The sequence below is a fragment of the Ambystoma mexicanum genome, chromosome 8, assembly GCF_040938575.1.
Source record: "Ambystoma mexicanum isolate Mex_15411 chromosome 8, UKY_AmexF1_1, whole genome shotgun sequence".
Lineage (NCBI taxonomy): Eukaryota > Metazoa > Chordata > Amphibia > Caudata > Ambystomatidae > Ambystoma > Ambystoma mexicanum.
The window spans coordinates 1103816072-1103843508 of record NC_090929.1 but is presented as its reverse complement, the minus strand read 5'-3'; the positions used below and the strand labels follow the sequence as shown (position 1 = coordinate 1103843508).

At 48.8% G+C, this 27437-nt stretch overlaps 1 protein-coding gene across 5 annotated transcripts in view; it reads left to right on the top strand.

Moving 5' to 3' along the window:
* Positions 1–27437, top strand: part of ATP13A2 (ATPase cation transporting 13A2) — a 749950-nt gene that overhangs the window by 244204 nt on the left and 478309 nt on the right. For all 5 annotated transcript variants that reach the window (XM_069611124.1, XM_069611127.1, XM_069611125.1 and 2 more), the window contains exon 2: positions 22757–22833. In XM_069611124.1, the coding sequence (XP_069467225.1) occupies positions 22757–22833 (77 nt within the window). The remainder of the gene's footprint in view (positions 1–22756; positions 22834–27437) is intronic.

Here is a 27437-nt window from a genome sequence, read left to right as displayed (position 1 = left end):
TTCACGAAGTGCCTAGCACCAGTGCTGGCGTGGCTGCGCCTGCAGGGGATCCACGTCTACCCCTGCCTGGACGATTGGCTCATCCGTGCAAGGACAGAAGAACTCGCCGTCGTACACATGGCAAAGACCGTCCAACTGCTCACGGATCTGGGATTTTTCATATACTTCGTGAAATCGCACTGTTTCTGGGAGCCAGGCTCGACACAGTAGTGCGATTGGCCTCCCTATCGGAGGAAAGGATGAAGGCCATCCTGGGCAAGGTGCAACGGCTGTCGACCATGGACGAGGCCAGGGTAATGTCCATCAAGTCCCTCCTCGGCATGATGTCCTCGTGCATCTGCCTCGTGCATCTACCCCGTGCGCCTGTGCAGGCTGCGGATGCGTCCACTACAAGAGTTCCTTGACGCCCTTTGGATGCAAGCGGCGGGCAGCTTCGAAGACAGGATCTCGCTCAACGAGACCTTTTGCCAAGCGATCCGGTGGTGGGGCACCCGTGCGCATCTGGCGGCGGGTATGGACTCCCAGATCCCGGCACATCAGGAGATGGTGACGACGGATACCTCCCTGGAGGGATGGGGAGCGCACACCGGAGATCTCCACGCAAGAGGCCTTTTGCTCCCGGAGGAGAGGTCACTTCACATCAACGTCCTGGAGCTCTGAGTCGTGTTCTGGGGCCTCAGGTCCTTCCTTCCGACCCTCAAGGACAAGGTGGTGAGGATCTTCACCGACAACACCACCACAATGGTCTACATCCGGAAGCAGGGAGGCACCAGATCCCCCGCCCTATCCAAGGAGGCCCAGGATCTGTGGCATTGGGCCGTCGCCCAAGGGATGTTTCTGGTACCCTTCCTTCCACCTGGCAGAAATAAAGAACACCATCGCCGACTCATTCAGCAGAGAGCTGCGCTCGTGCCACGAGTGGGAACTGCTGCAGGATCAAGTGGATCTGCTATTCCAACGATGGGGCAATCCCCAGATCGACTTATTTGCGACGGCGACGAACACCAAGTGCTGGAGGTTCGCCAGCAGGTTTCCCCAGCCGAGGAGCATGGGCGATGCCTTCTCATTCCCCTGGGACGGCCTGTTCGTCTATGCGTTCCCACCGTTACCGTTGCTGCTGCGACTCATCAACCAACTCAGACGGTCCCGGTGCAGGATGATCCTCGTCGCACCGGCGTGGCTGAGACAGATCTGGTTCCCAGTCCTTCTGGACATGTCAGCGTCCCCCTTAGTCAAACCCAGACAGACGCGGATCTCCTCTCCAAAGGAGGCGCCATCCTCCACCACGACCCGGGGTCGTTGAACTTGCAGGCCTGGCTCCTGAAGCACTAGAGTTTGGAGGGTACAAAATCCCGGCAGACTGCAAGCAGGTGCTTGCAAAGGCCAGGGCGTCCTCAACTCTCAAGTGCTATGGACATAAATGGAAGAGGTTTTCTGTCTGGTGCCGGGCACAGAAGATTAACCCTCTTCGGATTACCACCAGAACCCCGGGGCGCTCATCCCTGTGGTCCCATCGCCTGGTGAAGGAGTTCATGAAGGGACTGTTCCGATGTTCCCGTCGGTGAAGGCTATTGTTGTTTGAATTTGTATCTCACATTGGGTATCTAACAGTGTGTTGTAAATTGATTTTGATGTTATAACAATATATGAATATGAGCGTATACCTGCCTCGAGTCTATTTCGTGCTTCTTAGCCAAATTCCTGCAGGGGGGCAGGAGAATGCGAGTATAGAAATGTGCTCTTGAATTGTAGTTTGAAGAAGACAAAAATTTAAAGGTATATGACCTATAATACTCTTTCGTAAAATTAAGTACTACCAACCTTTTTGGGCTATTTGACTCCGGTCTGGAGTTTTCTGAACCCGAATAGGCTGTGAGATTACATCTGGGAATATTTCCCTTTGGGAGTGCAATACTCGGTTACCGGCCGGAAACACCTGGTGTTTGTTTTGCGTTTCATTTTCTGGATCCCGAGTGGCCTCGTGATCTTCCCAGCTGCACCTGAAACATCTTTGAAGTTACACACATGATTTATAATTCTTACCTGATTACACGTATCATTAAAACCTCTGACGTTTCAGTTGTGCCTCCCATCTCCCAATTCTGCCCTACTGAGAAGCCATGATGTCAGTTTTGCTGTGCTAAAGTAACGTGTCCATTGCAGGAACCAAAATAAGTGAACCATCGAGAGGTAGAATGTCCTCTATGTAAATGGGATGGAGGATGTTTCTTTACGTTGCATGCCCGGCCCTGCCTGCCATGTGATGTGGTGGGTCAGAAGAAGGACACAGACTTGAAAGTTTCATTTTGGACTTATTCTTTATTAAAAGAAAATGGAAGGGTCTGTATTTCCCTAAGATGCAAGGTTAACTTAACTAACAAAACAAAGTAGGGTGCTGGTGAGTCGTCAGAGTCCAGATGAAAGGTCAGTCCAATGTCCAAATACCAAACTAACCTGACCCTACCATTGTCAAAACAACTAAGCTACAGGAGAATGACTCCCTTCTCCTGTGAGCCGGTTTCTCAGCAATTTCAGTTAAGAGTATTCTTAGATTTTTCTTTATTCTCACTTTTTATCAAGTGGTAAAAGTTCAGGTATTGGGCTTTCCACTTTTCCCCCACTCTTGTTTGGGTTTCTCGTATTCTTGCTTGTTTTTTATCTTCTCTTCTGGGGCTCTTTTACTCCTCTTTGGTTAGACAAACTGTCCACTGTTCCAATCATCTTTCTTGCTCGTCTTCATTCTTTGCTCTTTACTGGGACCAGTACGAATACCCCAATAATGATTCTCACTTTCTTACGGCACTGGTCCTGTACTGGGAGGCGTCGGAGTATCCCATTCGTTATTTTCGTAGAAGGCCTGTCAAAGGGATGGGGCTCTCTTCTTCTCTTGGCATGATGCTTTCCCATTTTGGTGTTCTTTTCTCTCGGCCCACCCCACGATACCACAAGGTAAGGTATTGTTTGCTTGACGCAGCTGTAAACCAATAACTGACTGATCTAAGGTAACCGGTGTCTGCATCCTTAATGCACTTACTTTCCGCATCTCCATCACTGCAAAAGGCCCTTCTCTGGATGCTCCATCTCTGCAATTGGTCAAGCACTTGGGCATTTCATAGTCTAACAAGCTTTGTCCCGGGTGGGTGAGGCGAGGCATGACTCCAGGGTTTACATTGCTTCTAAGTGCCTCTACACTGCAAGAGAAAATAGGCTCTGCTCATGCATGGTGTGGCCCCGGTGTATGCCACATGGTATTTGATTTTTCTGAAGACAAAATTGACACGTTTGGGTGCCTGTATGAGCGTCATTTGTACACCTCGGCCCTACAGAATGAGGGTCAGACCACGGATGGCTTTGTCATGTCTTTAAAGGTGAGAATAAAGCACTGCGACTCTATCTCTATTCCAACGAAGAAGCATTCAAGTCTCAAGCCCTTTCTGGGTGTGTATCCCCTGTTTTCATAGAAAATGGTTTCAGAAACCCAGGTAACCCATGACACACTGGTCATGACACGTGCTGAGTCGTGGACAGCTATACAAATGGAAGTCATGATAGATTGGGTTCATCAAAAGTTAACCTGATTCAGCTTCTATGGTGCCTGCCCACAGGAATCCAAACCGTGCAAGAAACTTTGTTTCTTCTTTGGCTCTGAATACCTTCATGAGGGGCAATGTCCGGCATTTGGACAAACGTTTAACTTGTGGGAAAAAAATGACCCTTTGCCGTCAGTCTGCCAAGCTTCCACAGCCAACGAGTGTACCCATATTATGCAACAAAACATCACAGCTACGGGGTCCAGGATGCACTGTCCCCCACAGAAGCCAGCACCGTGCAGAAAACACCCTGCTTGGATGACTGGGCCCGTGACAAGTTTTGCACAAATGCATTCCTAATAAAGCTGTTTCTGTTCTGAGAAATGCCCGTCATTGGAAACAGTCCACCATTACTACTGCATTCCCCATGGGCGATCCTCTCATTGACTAGGGTGCCGGCGATGCTCTCCTGCTCCCATCTCCCTAAGTAGGACAAACTTCTGCCCCTTTTGGCCCAGACCAGGCTCTTCTGTGTGGCTCATGTGCTCCTCTATGAAGAAAGATATGGAACAGTGCCAAGCTTCACAGAACATGAAGGTATGTGGGGCGTCTACCCACTTTCGCCGAATGCAATTTCGCCTCCCTCCCCCACCTTCTTGTTGGCAGCAAAATGGAGATGGTATGTGGGGTTAGGTGAAGTGAATCGGAATATAATCAAAAACACTCTGGACACTGGTGAGACAGCAGGTAGGTCCTTGGCCCGGGGCACACTACTCAAGCGGCACGCTTGGCGCCGCAACTCGGGGTTCAAGCCTGACCCACAGACTGCCCTTTTTAATAAACCCATAGAAGAGACCAATCTCTTCGGGACGCGGTAGACTATACTTTGGAGATGGCAAAGAAAGAGCACGAGAAAGTCCTTACAACAAATAACTCCAAACCCTTCCCCCCAAAGGGGAGGCGCTTCTCGTCGGTCCTTTCGGGGGGGCAATCCTGTGCAAGTCAAAACTACAATACAGTAAACTGGAACTATGGACAAACATCTGAAAGCCCCGCCAACTACCCACCTAGGGGTCAACGAAACAGTAGAGGCCCCAACCCCAGAGGAGCCACAGCCTCTGGTCAGAAATGACCAACGGATCCAGGTCCCCTCCCATGTCACCCTGGTCGGGGGGGGTGTTTAACATCTTTGCTCGCGGCATGGGAGGGGATAACTTCAGACCAGTGGGTTATAAAGATGGTCGCCCACGGGTACTGTGTGGAATTCGCCCCGACCACCCCGGTTCAGACCGTTACGTTCACAACGCCTCTCGCCGGACCATCTGCAGATGCTGAATCAAGAGGTGGAAGCGTTTTTTGGGAAAGGGCGCCATAGAAGCCGTCCCTATTCTTCAGGTAAACAAGGGTATCTATTCGGTGTACCTCCTTGTACCAAAAAAGACCTCACCATGTGCCCTGTTCTAGACCTGCGCCCAGCGAACAAATGTATAAAACTTCAAAAGTTTTGTATGATAACACTACAGGAAGTGATCACACTGTTGCCATGTGGTCCCCCTGTTTCAACATTGGACTTGAAAGATGCATACTTTCATATTTCAATGTTGCCAGCGCACAGGACATATCTAAGGTTCATGATAGAGGACAGGCATTACCAATTCAAGGTGCTCCCCTTTGGCATTGCCTCAGCACCAAGGGTTTTTACAAAGGTCCTGGTAGTCGTGGAAGCGCACCTGCGCAGACAATCTGTCCCGGTTTACCCTTACCTCGACGACTGGCTCGTAACAGGGGACTCTTACGACGCATGCTTTTTGAACACCCAGAAGACCGTAGACCTTCTGGGATTCTCGCTCAACGAGAAAAAGTCCAGTCTAGTCCCCAGTCAAGTAAAACAATTTCTGGGAGCTCTAATCCGGCAAAAGACGGCCTTGTCTTCCCCCTCCAAAGAGAGGATTCAGAACATGCTTTTTCAGATCCCTCAATATGTAGCCAGTCAGGATGTGACTTACGCAAAGCCATGCGCTTGCTAGGTATGATGGCGTCATGCATATACTTGGTTTCCCGCGCGCGCCTGTGTCCTATGCAAGAGTGGCTCAACGGCCAGTGGTGTCAGGCCAGCGGACAATGGGAAGATCTGGTAGTTGTCTGGCCAACCCTCGTTCTCTCTGCAGTGGTGGCCGAGGGAAAACCTCTTGAAGGGGAAGTCCTTCACCATCCCCGCAGTGGAGAGTGGATGCCACTCTCATGACTGATGCACCTCTCACTGGGTGGGGGGGGGGCTCACCTGCTTCAGCAGACAGCGCATGGAGTGTGGTCCCCACAAGTAGCATCCAACCATATAAATCTGCTAGAGCTAGTAGCGGTGTTCAAGGCACTGAAAACCTTTCAGACTCAACTACAAGGGAAGACAGTTCTGGTTCTGGCAGACAGCACCACAGCCAATTATTACCTGAACAAACAAGGGGGCGCACACTCTCCAGGGCTATCCAAGCTGTCCCAAAACATTTGGATGTGGGCTCTCAAACACAAGATGTTTCTGTTTCAACATGTTCCAGGGGAACACAATCCTCTGGCAGACGTGCTCAGCAGAGATATTCCACTGCCCGTAGAATACGAATGGTGTCTGCACGAAGACAGTCTCCAACGTCTTCGCAGAATGGGGCTTTCCAGCGATCAACCTGTTCACAACTCAGGAGAAGGCCCAAATCCAAGACTATGCCTCCAGGTAACCCCAGATCCGCTCCAAGTGGAACGGACTCTGGACAATATGATCATGGAAATGTGTTTACGCTTTTCCCAACAACTCCCCTTCTCAACAAGATAGTGCACAAGATGCACCAGGAACCAGTCACCATGATATTGGTAGCCCCTATGTGGGCCCGCCAACCCTGGTTCGCTCATCTAAGGGAAATTTCCCTCTCCCCACCAGTAAAACTACCCTGCCAGTACAACATGTCCCCCCTACACCCATGCCCACAAACTCAGAATTTAGCAGCCTGGCCCCTGAGGTGTATAGAGTTTGGACACCTTCAGATCCCTCAGAGATGTATGGACATTCTCGGGGAAGCTAGGAAACCGAACACCCGCTATTGCTATTCCAGTAAATGGAAACACTGTCATGTGGTGTAATACCAACTGCGTCAATCCCATCGATTGCTCACCCACACACATTGTGCTGTACCTAACCCATTTGTTAGCCGCAGGACTGGTCTTCAATTCCCTAAAGGTTCATCTTGCTGCTCTCAGCCTACACCACGTCACAACAGAAAGTGTCATGGTGGAAAATACCTGTGATTAAAGCCTTTAAGAGAATAAGACCTCCCCACCCCCCATTTCTCATCCAGCTACTGGATGGGATCTAAATGTGGTTTTAAACAGACTTAGGGGGTCTCCCTTTGAGCCAATGCATAAAGCAAGTCTAAAAGATCTTACTTACAAGACAGACTTCTTAATGGCTATCACTTCTATTAGAAGGGTTAGTGAACTACAGGCCCTTTCTGTTCTAGACCCTTTTGTTACAGTCCACAGGGATAAGGTAGTTCTGCGCACTCATCCCAGATTTGCACCTAAATTCATCTCAAAGTTCCATGTGAACCTATTGATCGAACTACCCCCATTCTTCCAGAATCCCACTAGCATGGCCGAAGGAAGCCTACACACACTAGATGTGCGCATGGCAGTTATGTTCTACCTGGAAAGAACAAAACCAATGAGAAAAACAAACCAATTTTTTGTTTCAGTGGCAGCTGGTAGAGTCAGGGATCCCGTCTCTAAATCAGCTATCTCAAGGTGGATTGTCAAAAGCATCACACTGTGATATGTGGGATATATTGACCCACTCAACAGCATTTCGCCCACATCAACAAGCTGCCTGCCTGCAGAAAACGGCAAATGGCTGTACTGGCTCCTGTGCGCACTAGGACCTCAAAACTGCATTTTCATAGCAACTAAAAGATGGCGCACTGTCCTGCCAAGAACACTTCAGGCAAGATGGCACAAGGGGACACACTGAAGGAGCTGCCAGTGTGTTCTGAAACATGTAAATGGAATTAAGTGAAAAGGCAGCACTGCTTTGCTGAAAACCCAAAATTCCCCTTCAAAATGAAACTTTTTCAGTCTTTAAAAATGATGTTTTGACGCTAATTCAATCTGTTCTGTCTTAAACTACTGTGATCAAAAAGGCTCTGCCATACCCAGGATATTTAATTGTGCCTCAGCAAAACCAGGCATGATTTCTGAATGACAGGCCCTGCCAAACCGACTCTGAGAGAAATCAACCAGGAACTTTACTTTTACTCGCACGGGAACAGGCGTTTATTTCTTTTCAAAAGTATCCAAAACTGAGCCGTTCAATGACTAACTTTCTGAGCCAGGTCAGTTTCAGTATATCAGTGCTTCAGACAAAACTCCTGATTTTAATAAAAATGACTTTGGCTGCAAAAACAGTGTGGGAATCTGATGGAGGTGCCAAACCAAATTTAAAGGAAGAAATGCTAGTTTTTCACCATACATGTAAAAATGGGCCTTTTCAAACAAAAGAAAAAAATGGCCCGTTTAAAAAGTAAACTGTTGAATGAAAGCTTGCCTTATTTAGCAATGTAAAGGGGTTGTTGTTGGTGATAAAACACACATGGGCTATTTTATTACACAGGTTTGTTTTAATGCAGGACCCAAAATAAGAAAATAAAGATTTTAAAACACATGGGCTGAATTTGCAAGCTCTCAAAAACCAGTTATTCCAGATGGTAGAGCTAAAAGCTTCCCTCTAAGGAAGGGAGACACACCATAAACTCTCAGCAGATACGAACACCTAAATGATAATTGCTAGGTTTGAAAGAATCTATGGTAGGCTAGCCCACTACCAAAGGCTCCCAGGGCAAGGAGGTTTGAAGTGTGAAGGAGCAATAAAACATTCAATTAAGCTGAGAAACTCGCACATTGCTTTGAAGGAAATGACAGTTTGTAACAGATGAAGAAAAAAAATGATCCAGTGACAAAGGACTGCCTGTTGTTTCCAAAGACTATTTCATAAATAAACTTTAAAGACTTATCTTTTTTCTATTTATTTTTTATTTACTTGATTATAACCAATATAAAAAGAATTGATTTTTACAAGATGAAAATGAAGTGTCACATTAGTAAAGTATGGCAACGTGGGTTATTAGTCCTCCTGAGATTAGCCTAAAATAGGTTTGATTTCAGACTCAGTGGCCTTTTTTAAAGCCGCGTCGAGCATCTTGACTGTGACTAGGTCCCATGTCGTCTTTTCGCCTGCAATCAGTCTGTACCACCATGTAAGTTCTTCTCTCAGAGGTGTATCGTGGAATAGTGGTAGTAAGAAGGCTTTGCGCAAGTAGTCAGTTTTAGGATAGTTTAAGAGCAGATGTCTTGTTGTTTCTACCATTTCCGAGTTTAAACAAAGTCTGCAGGTTTTAATTCTGGTTCGGGTTCCAATAGCCCGAATTTCTTGGGTTGGCATCAGGTTTAATCTTGTTCTCAAAGAGTTTTTGCAGAGTCTTGTTTGGGAATTTGATACAATAGTTCAACGAAAGGTTCAGTTTATTTGTAGTAGGTGGTAGTTGGCCGAGAAGTTTGTTTGCAGTTGCCAAATTGCACGTGTTGATCCAGTCTTCTTGCGCCACTTTGGTTTTGATTTTTCCAGGGTTTTGTATTAGATCCTCTTGGGTGCAGGCCAGATCTTTCAGTTTTGTCATGAGTTTCTGTTCCCAAGAGATCAGAGCTTTGCAGCGGCCCAGGCATAGTTCTTCCTGGATCATTTCATAGATGGGAAGTGTATCTGGGTTTATGATTTTCCTCAGTGTTCTCATTTGACTTTGTTCTATTGAGGCCGTCGGCGAAAGTAAGCCGAGTACGCGTCTTATAGCTGAGATGGACCAAGATTTGGGCAGGCCCAGGACCGCTTTCCAAAGGTAACCTTCCAGTTTCGGCCATATTGAATCTTGGATGTTGAGAGCCACGTCCATTCCATAAATTAGTGAAGGGATCACCTTTTGTCTGTAAAACTGGATCGCCGGTATAAGGGAGAATTTTCCATATTTGCGATCGATTAGTCTTGTTTGTGTGGTCAGTGTTTTTATTTTGGTGCAAAGGGCCAGGTACGTTGATTTCTCAGATCTTAGTTCATCAATCATTATGCCCAGGAGGAGTATGTGGGCAGTCTAAAGATAGGTTCACTAAGTTGACGTCCATTGTTTTTCTTTGCTTGGGGGCAGAGAGAATTTCTGCCAATGCGTCCAGTAGTTCTGCGTCCGAGAGCTCCGCCTCAGTCTCAAATTTTCTCTTTGTCGGCCTGGCAAAGAAGTCTTTTAGCGCGTGGGACATTAAGGGTTTAGGAAGTAACATTTTCCCAGGCTCAGTTTTCTTAGTGGTTGCTCGATGTTTCCTTTGGTGGTGGTTTGTGCTCGTTTGTGCGCTATGTTCGTGTGGTTTCTTTTGGTGCAGGGCTTTCTTTTTCAATTTTGCTAAAGCAATTTGTCTTTGGTGTGCGTAAGGCTCGCTTGGCGGTCTTTTCAGGGGGACTGATGGTACTGTCACTTCAGCGGGAGTGCGGACTGCACGCCCGATGATGAGGTCGGTAGACCTGCCAACCTCTCTGGTGCTGATGGACTTGGAGGCAGGTGTGGTAGTTGGACAAAAAGAGCCTCTGTGTTTTCGTCATAGTCAACTGGTTTCAAAAAACTTGGTTTTAAATGCAACTCCACCCGATGCTGAGTCATTTTCTTGGTGTACAGTTTGTACTGATGGTGTATGAATGCCTCGCTCTTCGTGCGATTCCAGTACAGGTAGCTCTGATGAGTTATCAGCACTCTGTGGTTTGTCCAGGACCAGGCCGCTGAGGTCAGACCGGCGGCGCTCTGCGGCACCATCAGGATCGATCCCACTCGCCATGGAGGAGGCGGTCCGGTCAGAAGGACTCGTCACCAGGTTGCTTGCTAATGGGCGTAGAGTTCCGGGCGCGAGTTTGCGGCCGTCCTCAAGCCGCTCCCTGTGATACTTGGGTACGTTAGCGCAGAAATTAAGGTGCAAGATGGATGGGGTAGAAGAGGGAGCCTGATCGAAAACTTCATCAGTCAGGTGATCCGCTCCAAGGTCATGGGCGGGGGGCCCAGCACTCCCCTCTTCACCATCTGAAATTGTCCGTGCCGCCGCCGGGACGAGGGCGTCTGACAGGCTTGACGCGGACAGCGAGGAGGATGATGATCGGTGTGTAATCTCCCCCTTACTTGATTTTTGATGGGGTCGAAGGTCTCCATTTCCTTTTTTGTTCTGCTGTTCGAGGCGCTCCAGGCGGGTGTACTGACTGGTAGTACACGGCCGAGGGGAGTTGATGGTAGGGCCGATTGTCTCCGGGATGGCCATGACAGCCATAACGGCTGCGGACTGCCGTAGACTGCTCTCAACTCAGGCGAGCTAACTCCGCGTGCTGCTTCGCATTAGGTGAGGGGTTTTATCAGCTCCTCCCTCGAAATAGCAGCAACTGTGGACGGAGCGCGAGCATGGCAGTGACTGCCGTAGACTGCTCTCAACTCAGGTGAGCCAACTCCGCGTAGATTTCTGATTCTTGTATCCTGGGTGAAGTTTACATAAAATCACTCACTGAACTGATCATATACGCGCCACAGACCAAGGGGAAAAAACTACGGTAGTGTCTAGTTCCCATCTGAGAAACTTTTATCTCTGTAGCAAGACTTTGTAAAAATGTAGAATTTTCACTGTGTAAAAGTAATTTTTTTGGGGTTTCTTTTAAGACATGCTAGAACTCACTGACACCTTGGGGACAGAAATGGCAAAGTACGGTGTATTACAAGAAAAGCATCCATGTTGCAAATGCGATTATTTTTTTACATACATCCCTTACGATGATCCGCACCCATGTATAAAGTTATAGAATGTTGAGTAATATAAATCCCATTGAAAAGCGCGAAAAACTGGTAGAAGGACGAAACAAGGTCTCAAGGACTGGAGAATTGGATTGCAATGTGCTGCACAAAATATGTAACCCGTGTATATAATTTGCTAAGAGATTGCCATTGTATAAATATGTTTTTGGCTAAATCGGATTTTAGTTAAAGTAACTGTGGGAGGTTTTGGACATTGTTAAACTCACATCATAAATCTGACAGGATTTTCCTGAAATCCAACCAGCTGAGAGCGAGGCTGAGACTATCACCCTTTTCCAATCTAGTTAGAGGCGGGTTTAGTTAAGCCTGCCCCAGTCATATACTTTGGTGATGTCACTATGCATTATAAGTGAGAGTCACTGACAAGACTCTAGACACACACACTTCCTGAAGTTCCTGCGCTGCATTCCTGTTCCATCCATCCAGATTCCTGATCCCAACTGCAAGGCCAAAACATTGCTGACCCTACTCCAGGGCCCACTGCAAAACCCAAGCATTGCTGATCCTGCTCCAGGAAATCCCACGAAAATTCTCAAATAACCGAAGGGGATAGCTGTGGTGGTTTTGGGAAGCATCCTGAACCAGCCTGGCTTGCTGTTCCCGAACTGCATGACTGCACACCTGCCATCCAGCTAACCTTTAGTATCCAGTGACCAGAATTACCAGTCCACAAGTGCCATCCAGTGACCAGAACTAATCAGTTGTTTGCCAGGCGTGCTGCCGTGTAGTGACAAGAACCCTTGACGGTCCAAAATCCCAAACTAAAAGTGGACTGGAAGTATCGCCACCCCATAGAAATCCATAGTCTATTTGTCTTGCCTTTTGTCCTTATCCCACTCTCTAAGTCATCCTATCCTTACCCTGCTAACTTGTTAAAACTGTCAATCATTCTTGCAACCCTGCCTTTGATTTCTAGTGCTAGCGCTATCACTTTAGTAATTTGGTCTTGTGTAAATCCTAAGCCATTAGTCCTATTTCGAGTGATCAGACTCTTTCCCCCAATGTAGGGCGCTGGGGTAAGAGAGTTGAACTTGCGAATCAACTCTGGAGCTTACTGTGTCACTCTTTGTTGGCCTAGCCTAAATACTCTAGTGTAAAGTGAAACTGTTCTGGTCGCAACTGATTTCCTTTCCTTTTTCACCGCTCTATTTTACTCAAAGCGCACCTTTTTATATCTTGCATAACTTACTTTCACTTCCATATTGTACCTGTGATCCATAGCTATCCCCCAACCAAAAACACTCCAAATCAGTGTATTTCACCCGTTTTTATTAAAAAACGTTTGCAATTTTGCAATTCCCACTTGAAATTACCCAAAGTTTCCACCATGTTATTTTATTAAACTTGCCACTCATTTTCGAACTGTACGCTTTTGGTAATCCATTCTTTGTGATTGTTAGTGTGTTTGCACTGTTGCTTTAGTGAGAAATTATATTTGCTTCAAGGTTTTTAAAACACATTCATTATTTATTTGTCCATTTCCGGGTTTAATTTCATAACATTGCAAGGGATTTAAAATCTCTCATTTGGGGAGGGAAAGTCAGTTGGATTGTGTTTCCTTTTTCAGATTCCTGATTACCTGCCTCTTCTGTTTATCCACTCGGAATTGATTATTTGTAGGTTGAGGGAACATTGCAGGGGGAAATTCTAACTTGGGTGCTATCTGTCCTAAACCAAAAAGTGCTCCTATTCTGCTGTGCTGTGTGTAAACCACCCCACCCTCACTGTTCTAGGAGACTTCAACATATGGCTTGAGATCCCCACCAACCCCATGACCCACTCTCTGGTTGACGGCCTAGATGCAATTAACCTCCATAACTACATAAACGGACAGGCGCACTATAAAGGACACACCCTTGATGCCACCTTCTGCTCCCACAACCTGATTCATCTAAACCCCCTCACTCGTTTCATCTGGTCTGATCACTTCATTATCTCTTTCGCCATTCACTCACCCATCCCGCTCCCCTTACCCGAACCAGAACCTCTGAACCTACGCAAATGCTGGAAAAACTAAAGATCCTTCCCGACCTAGCCAATGCTCTCCTTCGGTCCCCTCCCCCAACCCGCCTACCCAACGAACAACTAACCTCTGATGCCTTTGACTCTTGGCTCAACTGCTCTCTAATCTCACTCAACCCCTCTTGTAAACCATCTGCTCGCCATGGCCAGTTTCCTAGGTGGTTCACACCAGAATTGAAGACCGCCAAACAGCTATATAAATCCCTAGAACGCAAATGGCGGAAAGACCATACAACCCTGAGCAGATCCACCTTGGCCCGGCACTACTGCCACTACAAGGCCGAAATCTGGAAAGCTAAAAAAGCCCACTACAATTCCCGAATCCTAAACTGTAAAAACCGCAGCAAAGAACTTCACAAAATCATTGCCAAATTTACCAAACCTTCATGTACCACCGCCTGTCCCACCCCCTCACAGTCACTATGCGACTCACTCTCTCTTCACTTTTACACCACAGCTCTCGAAAGAACAAACCTGCTAACCAACAAATTACCCCTAATAAACCCACCACACAATCCACCTGCCCTTCCTGCCACCACACCACCTGCGACCGCTAGCCTACCAACTTTCGACTCCTTCACTCCAATATCATCTGACCAATTTCTCAAACTTCTCTCTGCCCTCAAACCATCCGGCTCAACGCTCGACCCATGCCCAGCCACAACCCTCAAAGAAATGTCTACTTCTACCTGCGCAGGAGAACACGCAAGAATCATCATAAGATTCCCTCTCCTCAGGAATGTTTCCCGACACATTCAAAACAGCACATGTCAAACCTCTCCTAAAAAAACCTTCCCTCGACCCTCTCGATCCCAAGAACTACCACCCCATCTCAAACACCAGATTCCTCGCCAAACTCTTTGACCGAACCGCCTACTCCCAACTAAATGCCTTTGTCGAAGCCAACAATCTCCTTGACCCCGCTCAATCAGGTTTCAGAGCCCGACACGGAACCGAAACCACCCTAACTTTAATCTGGGATGACCTTAAAAACACTGCTGATTCTGCGGGATGCGCCACACTAATCCTTCTTGACCTATCCGTCGCCTTCGATACAATCAACCACTCAATCCTCCTTGATCGCCTCTATTCCCTAGGAATCAGTGGAAACGCTCTCAAATGGATAGCATCCTTCCTCGACAATAGGAACCAAATCGCCTTACTCTCGACCTATGCTTCCCTCGCCCGACAGGTCAACACTGGAGTTCCACTAGGCGCATGCCGATCAGCCCTCCTGTTTAACCTCTATATGTCCACCCTCCCAAGAATAATATGCTCTCACGATATCCTGTGCTACATCTACGCAGATGACACACAACTGATCCTAAAACACCTGAATTCAAAACCCAACTGCCAACCTGACCTCACTTCCTGCCTCCTCAACGTAGATCGATGGATGACCAAAAACCACCTCTTGCTAAACCTCTCCAACTGAAATCATGGTATGTGGCAATACTGAACTTTTTCCGCACCCGCTACCCTGGCCATCTGCAATTCCCCCACACCCTCAAATTCAGTTAAAACCTTGGATGCACCCTAGACTGAGACCTAACCTTCTCGCTCCAAGTCAACAATGTCTCCAAGTCCTGCCACTATCATCTTAAAACTCTTAGGCGCATTTTTCCATACCTCTCTTTTACCAACAGACTCTGCGATCCAGTCTATTGTCATGTCAAGACTGGACTACGCCAACCCCCTCTACCTCGGACTTCACGCGTACCAACTAGCTAAACTACAAAGGGCACAAAATGCTGCCGCCAAACTGCTACTAGCACTTGGCCCAAGAGATCCCATCTCCCCAGCCCTTAAAACTCTGCACTGGCTTCCGATTGCCCGAAGGGTGACCTTCAAAACCTTATGCATCTCTCACTTAGCAATGCATAAAACCGGACCACAATATCTCCAAGACAAGCTAAAACCCTACCAACCTCCACGCACTCTAAGATCAAGCTCGGCCGGCCTCCTAGTCATACCAAAAACCAACTCTGTCAGGTTAGGTGAATCATCATTCTCAGCCCTGGCCTCGACTCTGTGGAACGCACTTCGACCCCACATCCAACTCACTGAAGACCTCATGTCTTTCTGCAAACTACTGAAAACATGGCTCTTCCCCTGAAACCGACGCGTAAGTCATACTGGATAACAGCAATCAATGGCCTTAGCCCAAAGCCACCTTCTCATAAACGACAATCCAGCATCATGATCCGAGCGAGAAATCTAAAACCAATAACCGCCAAATGTAAACTAAAAAAGATAAACTAAATAGAGTGAATTGGATGAAAGTAGAAAGTGAAGGAAAGGAATAAACTGAATGACAAGCAATGAAGTGGATGAAATTAATGAAATAGATGAAAGTAATGAATTAGACGAGACGAACGAAGTAGACAAGAGGAATAAAGTAGACAAGAGGAACGAAGTAGACAAGAGGAATAAGCTGATAGAGAAGATGGAAAGGATTGAGCACATGATACAGATCGAGTGCACGGAACGGGGAGAGTGAAGGGAACAGATAAATGAATGACAGAGCTCATGGAATGAACTGAACGATTGGAATAGATGAATCAAATGCATGACATGGATGTAGCGCACGACACGTGAAGCTGTGCCTGGGTCGTATGGAGTGCCTGGGTCGTATGGAGTGCCTGGGTCGGGCAAAGAGCGCGTAGCGGTGAAAGAGCGTGTGGGGCGGAGGAAGAGCGTGTAGGGCCGAGGAAGAGTGTGTGGGGCAGAGGTGCGTATTGGAGTGCACGGAATGGTTGGAGTGCACGGGTCGGTTGGAATGCATGGGTCGGTTGAACTATGGTTCCCGAGGACGTTCCACCTACCAGCGCCTTGAAATCATACCAACGGTACACAAGGCGCTATATAAATGCGAAATAAGTTAACATAACATGCAACGGATGGGATGCATGGAACAGACAGAGGGCACGGAATGAATTCTTACAAAAAATGATTCGAGTGCATAAAACGATCAAAGTGCATAGAAGCGTTGGAGTGCATAGAAGCGTTGGAGTGCATAGAGCGGCTGGTGCGCATAGAGCGGCTGGTGCGCATAGAGTGGCTGGAGTGCATAGAATGGTTTGAGAGCACAAAACAGAGTGAATGGAACGTTTTTGGAGTGCATGGAACGGTCGGAGTGCATGAATCTAATGGAGTGTGCTTGATCTCAAGCACCTGGTTAACCACCATATCACATCTCCATGCTTACTCTCTTCTATACGCCACCACTCAACTAGAACACAGCGATACTATGACACCATTCGGTATAGCTGTTCTCATACCATCACTTGCCTCATACTGCCAATCATCCTAACTAAACACAGCTGGTTACGCACCCTCCAGCCTAGGTGTTCTCCTCAGGCCTAACGTAGCCAGAATCGGTCTGGATAAAAACTTGCCAGAACGAACAGATACTCTTGATCTCCCAACCACCACACCTACCGCTAAGGAGCAGCTATCGCACGAATGCCACGCCTGCTGCACACATATCCGGTGCTCACACGCACCTTATGACTCTCTCTCTACTGACTTGAACTTCGGTTCCAGAGGGCGTTCAACCTACCAGCACCTTGAGATCATACCAATGGTACATAAGGCACTATATCAATGCAAAATAACATAACATAACATATATATGGGGATTGGGGTGTTTTTTTTTTGTTTTTTTTGTTCCCTTCAATATCTTTATTTTTCTTTTAAGTTTTAACAAACAAATGAGGGGACGTTCTGCCTCTGCATTTTGCTGAAAAAAATTCAAAATTTGGTGAAAATGCATTCAGCAAAAAGAAAAAAAATGTGGCAAAGGTTCATAGAACCAATGGGCGGGAGCGGCGCGCTTCTACATTTTAAAATTACATTGTACTGCTCCTATACTTTTATATAACTTGCACTGTCAGTGCATTTTGCTGTGTTTGGGGTTTGTGGGAGGGGGCGTGGCAATTGCGTTTGTGGGGAGCAGGCCAGCAGGGAACATAGTTTCAGTACACTTCGACCACTGCATAAAACCCTGTGGGACAGGCTTGACCTGGACACTGAACTGCATAGCCGTTGCCCCTCGAGCGTCACGTCTATCACTGATATGATAGGTTATTTATAACGTGCTTCTATGCGTGGACCCGGGGATCGAACCTGTGGTTCTCCATGTCGTCTTGCTTCCAAGGCGAACACATTGCCCCAGAGCTATCCTCCCGCATTACACATCCTCTTTCACATAGTGTGTGGAGGAGGAGACCACATCACAATCATTCAGATGTTCTTTCCATCATTATTCAGAGGCATTGGAAAGCTGAGAGGATGTCCAAACGTCATATTGATGAAACTGAAGCCAGTGGCGCACCAGTATAGAGGTGTACTTTTCAACGCGCAGAAGCAAGTCAAGGCTGCAAGCCAATCGCTGCTGTACCAAGATGTTAGCGAGCCTGTTTATGGGCCAACTCGATGCCTCTCCCCCGCCCCCATAGTTTCTCTACCCAAGAAAGATGATGGTCAAGACATTCACATCTGTGTGGACAAGCAGCAACCTAATCAACTATACAACGCTAAATAACCTGCGACTGGGGGGAGGGGGTAAAGGGGCTATAGCCCCTGGTCTTTTGGTTGTAGCCCCAGATAGAATCTCAGGAGCTACAACCAAAAGGCTACCTAGCCCACAGTCCCGACATTATCATAGCCCCGGGTCTTTTCCAGACTTGGCAACACCCCTGCCTGCGACCAAGAGTGTGTGACGAGATATGCCCTTTCACTGGGGCCTCTGTATTCTCTGATCTGAAACCAGTTACAGTTGCACCCAGAGTCCAGACACGCTATGACCTTTGCACCAGCAAATGGAAGTTTCTACAGGAACAAGCGTCTCTGCTTAAGAGTTTCCCCTGTGTTGGTAAGTTTTCAAGAGTAAATCTGTAAGGTTATATGCAAAATTTCAAATTGCATTCATTACAGTGACATCTTAGTATTTGGGGAAGCTCAGGGCGGTCACAATAGCACTTATGAAAAGAGTCTGCCTGGCCCTTGAAGAAGCTCAGTTAAACTTCAGTCGGCCTTCCCCAAGGATTAATGGCCCTATATGCTAGATGCCAGAATGCTTCCAACCCTGACAAAATTGGTGCTTTAACTTCAACTACTGCTCCTAAACATCTCTCGGAACTACGGAAATTGATTTCAGGATATCAAATCTTACATTGCCAGTGCAGTCTGCATGGCACATTGGGATCCGGATCTGTGCACTGTGACGAATCAGAGATCTTATCCCAGAAGTAATGAGGAACAGAATTCCCACACCAAGACCCAGAAAATTAAGGCCAAATCTCAACACACCAAAATAAAATACCTTATTGGTATATGTATGATAGTAAAACTAAAACCGTATCTCAAAACACTGGGACAAGGAGGCTGCACCTGGAGGGATAAGGAGTGGAAGCTAACATCCAAGACTGTATTCCTTTTTTTAACTTGTTGCACAAAGTCAATAAGTAAAGGAAAGAAGGACTGGGACGGATGATGGGACTTTGTTGTAGCAGTGGTGGTCGAGGAACGCGATCGTAAAACAAACTGGAGGAGTTGTGAGAGGGTGTGGAACACAGTTATGAAAGGGGGCGAAGTGCGCCCTACAGAGAAAAGCAGCGGGTGAACATCCCCCAAGAAGGTGGAGAAGGAAGTGGCCACTTGAGGTTCAACAACCCTGATGGAGGCGAACATTGAACTATTCAACCAGGCGAATGGCCTGGAAGACTGTAGTTGGCAATTGGATTAGGGTCAGGAGCCAGCCAGCACTTCTGCCATTGATGGAAGCACAATATAGAAGACCTATTCTGTTCAAGTTGGATAACTTTCTTGTATAAGTGGTAAGGTCAGTACTTTAATTTAGATTAGAATTTTGGGTCAGAGGGTGGTATTCTTTTTGTAGGACTTACAGACCGAGCACGTTATTTTTCTTTCTTTTTTGATGGTGCTAACCTCAACATTAGCAATGGGGTTAGGATAGGCCTTCTTTCTAAGTGCAACACAACTTTACTCTTTTGCCATCACCTCTTGTTCGCCTCCTGAGTTTCACTGCCACATTTATTATCTGTAATGCTTCGTCCTGTCATACCACAGGCTGCCTTTTCATGCAGAGCTGGTTCTATAATGGGAAAAATCTATGCATCTTCCCTGGGCGCCATCTCCATGGTGTCAGCCTGCCTGAACTGCATTGCACTTCATTGGCCAGCCTGCCTGAACCTCATTGAGGGGCCCTTTATCATAGAGGGCAGTATGGTGTCCAAGGAGTGTGTGGCTTCGGAGCGCACCTTGGCAAGGAGTCGTTAATTGAAAGGTGGCGGGACCAATGCGAGGTGGAGAGAATTACGGGGTTTGCCAGTTGGGACTGGCATTTAGGTTCCAATGGAGAGGTGGATGCAATATGGTTTCAGGGAAGGGATGGTTAAAACATGTCCGGGGATTAGGTTCTTCCTGGGGCTTTCTCACCACTGGTGGGGAGGGATGCCCAAACATATAAACTAGCTGAATTGTGTTTCTCAAAGCTTTCTCCAATAAGAAGCACGAGAAGGGAGATTGCATGTAGTATAGGCTAGGTGGACTCCATGGTGGGATTTTGGTGCCAGAGAGCTGTGAGTTGGCAGACTGACTGTACACATGTCTTGCACAGTCCTCCTACCAATCACATGAAGCATGAGTCAGACAGTAGTGCCCCCAGCATGGTGTGGAAGAACGTATTTATTTTAGATGGTGAGGGCCTACAGCCCCACTTATGCCCCTTTCTTTATTCAAAGCCATTCTGGGAGAGTCAATGTTCAGCAGCTCTTATTCTGCCAAACCCCCAGAGGGTTTGAGTACGTTTATAAAGGTACTCGGCAAGTGCTTTACGTGTTTCCGCGTGAAGCATGACGGCAGTCCAGAGGCACTGTTTTTTTTTTTTTGTGTGAATTCTGAAGTGTGGATGTGGTGAGAGGAGGGAAAGGGTGGCCTTGCTGTGTCGCGCGTTCATTGCTACGTGCCTTATTTTGCTGGTCGGAGATTAGGTTAGTGCCATTGCTACTGTCGCTGGGCGGTGGAGGCCTTCTGCATCACTATCGTTCCATTTCTAGGAGATTTACGGGAGCGCCCTCTCCAGTTGGGCAGGGAATTGGAAGTCATTCAGAAGGGAATAATTCACTGGCTCACTAATGGATCCATGTTGCAACATATTTATTATCATGAATTTCATAGCGTGTCTAATGTATTCTTGGCTTTCTGACACCTATAAGTGTGAGTGGGTCATTTTTGTGGTGAAGTATTTTTGTAACTAATATTTTCATTTTGCTAAATGTTTGTTGAGGCATGTGTCCGTGTCAGTGCACATTGTTTTTGTGGGCTCCTGCCGACCCTCTTATATACGTTTCGTCACGTTTCTCAAATAGAAAGAGGCAACCCGGCGCTATTGTCTTGAGGATAGGAGAGATATTAATCGTGTGGCTGATGCGATGCCACCAGTCTTATGAGACCCAGGTGGATATTTCGAGTGGATAGCTCAGGGGCAACGTGCTCGTCCTTGGAAGCAAGACGACACGGAGCAACACAGGTTCGATCCCAGGGTCCTTGCTTAGAAACCTCCTGGGTATTTAGCGTGTTATAAATAACCTAGCACATCCCAGGTAACGCCACAGCCTCCTCGCATCCTTGATGGTACTGCATAACTAAAGATGAGGATTGGCAATGCCGTCTGCTTTGGATTTTGTGACGGCATGGGATAGGCATTTGCCAGGCATTGCTGTAATGATGCCAACTGGCCATTAATGGTAGCAGCTGTAAAATGGTGCAAGCACCTGGGCATATAATAGCTGTGCCTGAGACATGCCTCTCTACTACCTTTACTCAGGCCACAACTATTGGTTTTTCCAGTGTTTGTTTTGACAGGGCTTCAGTGAAGGACGTGCATGCTGCAGATGAAGGCACTCTTGGTGAGACATTTTTATTTAAGCAATATACCCGACTTGAGAGGACATTACCAGTCTGGTATTGGCCAGAGTTGCGAGGGCCTTTAACGTGTGCCCTGGGTGATTACATGACCGGTAATGCCCTCGCTGTTCTCCTCTTAAAAAAAAAAAAAAAAAAAAAACGACAAACTAGAATGCCCACCATGCACGATGGGTGAAGGGATCTACTTGTAGTCCCTTGTACATTGCCATGGCGGCAATGGCCACGGCGGGGAAGCTCCAGAACAGCTAGTGTTCCTGGTTGTGCAAAGGCATGAGGTAGCTGCAGGTAAGTGGGGGAAGGGATGTGGTTGGTCTCAGTGTAGGCGGGGGAGCTAGAAAGTATTGGGGGCACTGGAACGTCTCTTGCTCGAGCTAGAAAGTATTGGGGGCACTGGAACGTCTCTTGCTCAGTAGGCAAGATGGCAGCCTCCCACTTCTGAGGAGGCTAGGAACTCTGACAGTGAGGTACAGCCCACATTCCGAGCTTCCCGATTTACTATATGCCCCCCCCCCCCACCGCCCTTGCCGCATGTTAATGCCCAGATGCACATCTAAAGCTCCAAGTAAGCAATTAACTGCTTTGAAATAACACTGGCAGGCTCTTGGCGCATAAAGCTTGTTGTTAATGCTTGAGAAAGCTACCTCGGAGATCCCAGGAGGATGTGCTTTGGACTTGGAGGTGTAGAAAGTGCGTGGAAATGGCCATAGGGGTATCGTAGTTATGGGCAGTCAATAACCAAACACCTACAACCTTTGTGTTCTACCTGCACTCTTAATGCAATAGTTATAGGGGTTACATGTGTACAAGAGGGTGTTTCTTGACAGAAATCCACAGGCTGTACTTGTTTCTTTTTGATGTGGTAGCCCCTGGCAATGGCTGTTGTGGGAGGCTGTGTCGTGTACACGGTCGCACAGAGCGCATCATCATATTAAAAACCACTGCCAGTTTATCAGATCACTATCACAGCATTGCTTAAGAATGTATGGATTTGATCTAGACACTGTAATCTTGGTTCATAACAGAAACATTTCGGAATAAAATACCCAATATAGTATGTTAAGCAGGAAACGGCTAGGACTGGTGTACTTCAGTGTCATGGCGGCATCTGATAATCCTATTATGTAAAGGGGCGTGGGGGCTGAGAGTCCTGAAGCAGGAAAGGCCGAGGCTGTACCTCGAACTGACAGGAAGGGATTGGTTCGGGCTTTTCCTCTGATGATGTATCCTTTTTCCATGGGGCCTGTTGGGCAGTTATTCTGTGGAGGGTGGCGCTCGATGTTTTGGAACCTTCGAATCTAACGGAAGTTTTTTTTTTGTTTCGTTGTTGTACAGCCGACAGCAGCCGGCTGCTGGGAACCCAGCCGACGAACTACGGAGCCCTCGGACCCGGGATCGCTAGACCCGCCATGGTGAGTGGTACAGAATTAACGTGTCTGCATTAACTTCATGAAAATGTGTCGGCAGCGACTACGGGCAAAGAGTGATCCCAAGAACAGTGGCATATATGCAGTGGAAGGATTCGCATGTAGGCAGTGCAGCGAGTGGTCCGGGGCAGTGCCTCATGGGGTGGTCTAAGAAACCTGCACGCTAACCTGCCCCTTATCACCCTTTCTTCAAGAATTCAAAGAAAATACACTTGAACGAATACGTTTTACCCCCTTCGAGTTCACCCTCGACACACACACGCACGCGTTTAAATCCAGGACTACAAGTTCCAGAATATGTTTGGCCTAAATGGAGAAATCCGGAGTCCCATAGATTCATGTAGAGTGGCAGAGAAAAGGCCGCCTGGCCCATCTAGCCTGCCCATTTCTTCCCCTTAATCTCCATCCTTATGCTCCCTGCACATTATAGGTTATTTGGCAGACTGTTTTTTTTTGCCGCCCATTACTTTCACACACATTCTGTTTTCCTCCGTGCCTTGCGGGTGGCTGGAGGTCCCATCTGCCCGGATGCCTGCAGCCTACACTGTCCACTGTACTGCTGTAAATGGGAGTCACTAGCTTCCTTTGGTCAACTGTTGGTTGAGCACTCAAGGCCTAGCTTTTTGATAAGGTATGTGGGGTAGCACTGGATACAATTGTGTCACACACACACACACAAAAGGATGAATACCCTGTCAGTTACAATAAATAGCTACTTATTCACCCAACAAATGCTTCTGAAATGATTTGGTGCAGTAAACATTATGTCTACCTTAAATCTAGCAGTCTATCATTATAGCGTAGAAGCAGTGGCAGAATCTCGGGTCAGCCTCTCTGGTTTGACCTGGGTTTCAAATCCTTGGTCTCCCAACTGCAGTGGAGAGTTAGACTAGAAACCACAGCGGCCATTGCCAAGAGAAGCACCATTCAAGCAGTGATGGTGGTTCTGGGACTCTAGAACCAGATGCTGTTGGACAGTGAGGAGACACTGACGTTTGACAGAGCCTGCCATTGTTGTCCTTTTCGACAGCCACAATGGACTGGGGGCTCTGGGAACCGGGGTGTCCATTTTTGTGAGGCTGAGGGTCAATTTAAGAGTTCAAGATGACTTTCTTGGTGGTGGTCCTAATATTTACCTGATGCTTACCATCTCCATGCAGACCCTGCAAATACCCCTGGGCTTGGTACAATAGCCTCATTAGGGCGTCTGTCTGGCCAAATTTGCATTTGGTTTGTTCTTCCCAGTCAAGTTAGGGGTTTCGCTCTCTCCTGTTAACAAATAAAACGGTCTCTTTTAAACATTCCATTCTGCCAGGAATTTTAGTAAACAAACGGAAAGGTCTTCTTTCGAGCTGTTGGGTTTCTCCTAAAGTCCTGTGATTCTCATACAGGTTATTTTCTTTTACCCAAGTTGTATCAGATAGGGCGGCTGTCGGAGGACACTGTTGAGCAGCCTGCAAGATGGCTGCCTAGCTCTCTTGCTCCATGGCCTGTCGGCTGACTATCCGCCTAAATCAGCGGTTCTCTGCATCATCCGATGCTGAGGCGGCGGGCATTGTGCTGCTGGTTGACTCAGCTACATTCTGATCTTTATCGGGGCGAAAATCGGAGCTCTGTGGCCGCTCCGTTCCTGTGCCGCCCGCCTGACGACTGAGACCTCCTGGGCTGCGTACTCGAGCTGCGGCCCTGACCCCCAGTGTCCTCCGAGAGTCGGCTCTCCAACCACGTCTGGCTGCCTGCTGTGCTGAGTGCTGACGCTTTGAGCTGCAGGCCTGATTCCCTCTGTGCCTGGCCTGCTTCGGAGTCGGGCCCTCGCGCGCCTCTGGGGCGGCGCTTCCTCCCCTGGCCCCGCTCTTCCTGCGGCCTGTGGCCTGCCACCGCGACTCCTCTCTCCGACCTGCCCCTGGAGAGCGAAGGAGGCGGAGATGTCGTTCCTGCAGTGGGCATGCTTGGTTGCATCGCGCCGCGGGGGCCGCTGGAGCGGTCCCCCGCTACGAAGACACTCGGACATCGGAGCGCCTTGACGGCCCCGCTCCTGCGCCGGGCGCCTGATTGCTGAGGCCTCCTGGGCTGCGTCCTCCAGCTGCGGCCTCGACCTGCCTGCGTGAATCGGCCATCCAGACCTGACTGGCTGCCCGGCTCCTCTAACTGCGCTGTGGTCTCCCGCTTGGAGCGGCGGGCCTGATCGCTCTTCTGCCCGGCCCGCTTCTGGGTCGGGCCCCCGCGCGCCTCTGGGGCGGCGCTTCCTCTACCCCGGCCTCGTTCTCCCTGTGGTCGGGTGCCAGCGACTTGCCCGCACGGCTCCCCTCTCCGCCTGCCCCTGGAGGAGCGTCCGTGGCGGCGCGTCGCCCCTGCGGCGGGCGGATCCTGATCCTTTCATTACACCGCGGGGCCTGCTGGAGCGGTCCCCCACGGCTAGTACACCTGGCCGGATCTGGCTGGCGGCTCCTCCGCCGGTTTCTTCGGCCCTGTGATGGTGGCTGGGGTGGTCCGGATACTTCAGAGACGGCGTGGCTCTCCTGCTGGTGCCTCGTGGGCTGGCCGCCGCTCCTGGTTGGGGGCCTCATGCTGCTTGGACTAGCGCCTACATCCTCTATAGAACTCTGCCACTTACAGGTGAGGAGCAGGGGGCCTGGGACTGCTACGCACCGCTCCCTTGCAGGTTGACATCCCTGGGGGCTGCGCTCACTCCACTTCATAGGGCACAGTTGCCCCCACAGTTACCTGGCTGCCATGGGACTATCAGCCTTTAACCCTGGTGAGGCTGCGCGACCCCCCTGGTGGTCCGTGTGGCACTGCTCCATTCCTGGGGATTCCATCGCTGCCCTCTCCCTATTGCCCTGCTGCCTGTGGCACCTTGACAGCTTTTTCAAATTGTGCATCCTCCCGCCAGAGCCCCTCGCCCGCCAGGCGCCTTTTGTCTGCACTGTCCTCCACAGCCGGCACTGATTGCCGGTGGCCCGACTGGCCCTCTGGTGCGCCCCGCCCAGCAGTATCCCCACCAGATTACTCTGCTGCTTGGGACAGCCTGACGCACTGCCCGCTCTTGCACGGAGGTACTAGTGCCTTGAAACGCACCTGCCTGGTGTATACCTTGCCCTAACCCCTATACAGCGGTCGGTCTTGCGTTGGATGGGAGGTTGAGGCCCCTCCTGACCCCTTTGCCCCCAAGAGCCCTGAGGCTCGTTACTTGCATCCTACAAAGACTGCCCTCCGGGCTCTTAGTGTGTCCCCAAACATGTCCAGCAAGTCACGCAGGGCCAACAAAGCTGGGTCGATGGACAAGTATGCCAAAACTCTCTCTAGACAGGAGCAAGGGGGGGGCTGCCTTGCCTCAGGACGATCCAGACGCACCCTCATGTTCCCCTCAGCCAGACCTCACAACACTGATGGAAACTATGGCAAAGAACTTTGCGTCATTCCACGAAAAATTAGATGACATCAACGCTAGTGTAGCCTCACTGCACACCAAACTGGATCAGCACGGCGTTAGGCTGGTTGAGGCCGAGACCAGGATCGGGGCCAATGAGGATGAGGTGCACGTGCTCCAAAACACGGTCTTTGACCTGGTGCGCGATATGAAGCAAGTCAAGGCGAAGTGCGACGACTTAGAGTCCAGATGCCGCAGGAACAAGATCCGCATTGTGGGGGTCCCGGAGAAAGCCCTCAAAGGCAAAATGGAACACACTGTTGAAATCCTCCTGAGAGAGCTCTTGGGCAATCCTCAACTCTCCCCGTTCTTCACGATTGAACGCGCCCACCGGGCGTTGGCCCCCGGCTCCAGCCGGGTAATTTCCCCAGGCCGATTATTGCTAAGGTCCTCCGCTTCAGGAATAGGGATCACATTCTGCGCTTGGCTCGGGAGAAGGGTGAACTGAAACTGGAGTCTCAGACTATCCGAATCTTTCCCGACTTCTCCGTCAACGTTCAAATGGAGCGCAGGCAATTCAACGGTGTGAAAAAGCTGCTCAGAGAGAGGAAAGTGGAATACGCCCTGTTGTTCCCCGCAAGGCTGAAGCTCACACATCGCAATAAACTATACTTTTTCACAGTCCCAGAAGAGGCGGTGAAATTCATTGAGTCCCATATTCCTCTCCCCGGTCCGGTGGATGAGCCATTGGATGAGGGTTAAGGTGGCCTGTCTTGCCCCCAGTGTCTGAGCCTCCTGCTGTACCACTGGCACGCTTGACATTTGCATTTCCCTTGCTATCTCATGAGTCCTCTATCTTATATATCCATTGCTAGTCGTAACTTGTTGTAATGTCTCCTGGAAACTTAACATGTGATACCGCTGTACGATCTATGGTGTATTGCACCGATCATTCATTTATGTCGGGTTCACGGCAGCAGCGACCCCCGCTGCAGTTGCAATGTTTGGCTTGTTATGATCACTGGTTGCGCCCCAGTTGGGCGTACAGGCGAGCGTTGCCCTGTTGTGTTTGGCACTCGCGCATTGGGTCATCGGGTGGGTTCTGGACACTGCTGTGTTGGGGGGGCAGTGAGGGAGGGGCGGGTACAGTTGTGGGATGTTAACACAAAACTGGCAAGGTAGTAGTGGCCCTGGGCGCGAGGCAACAACCCCTTTGTAT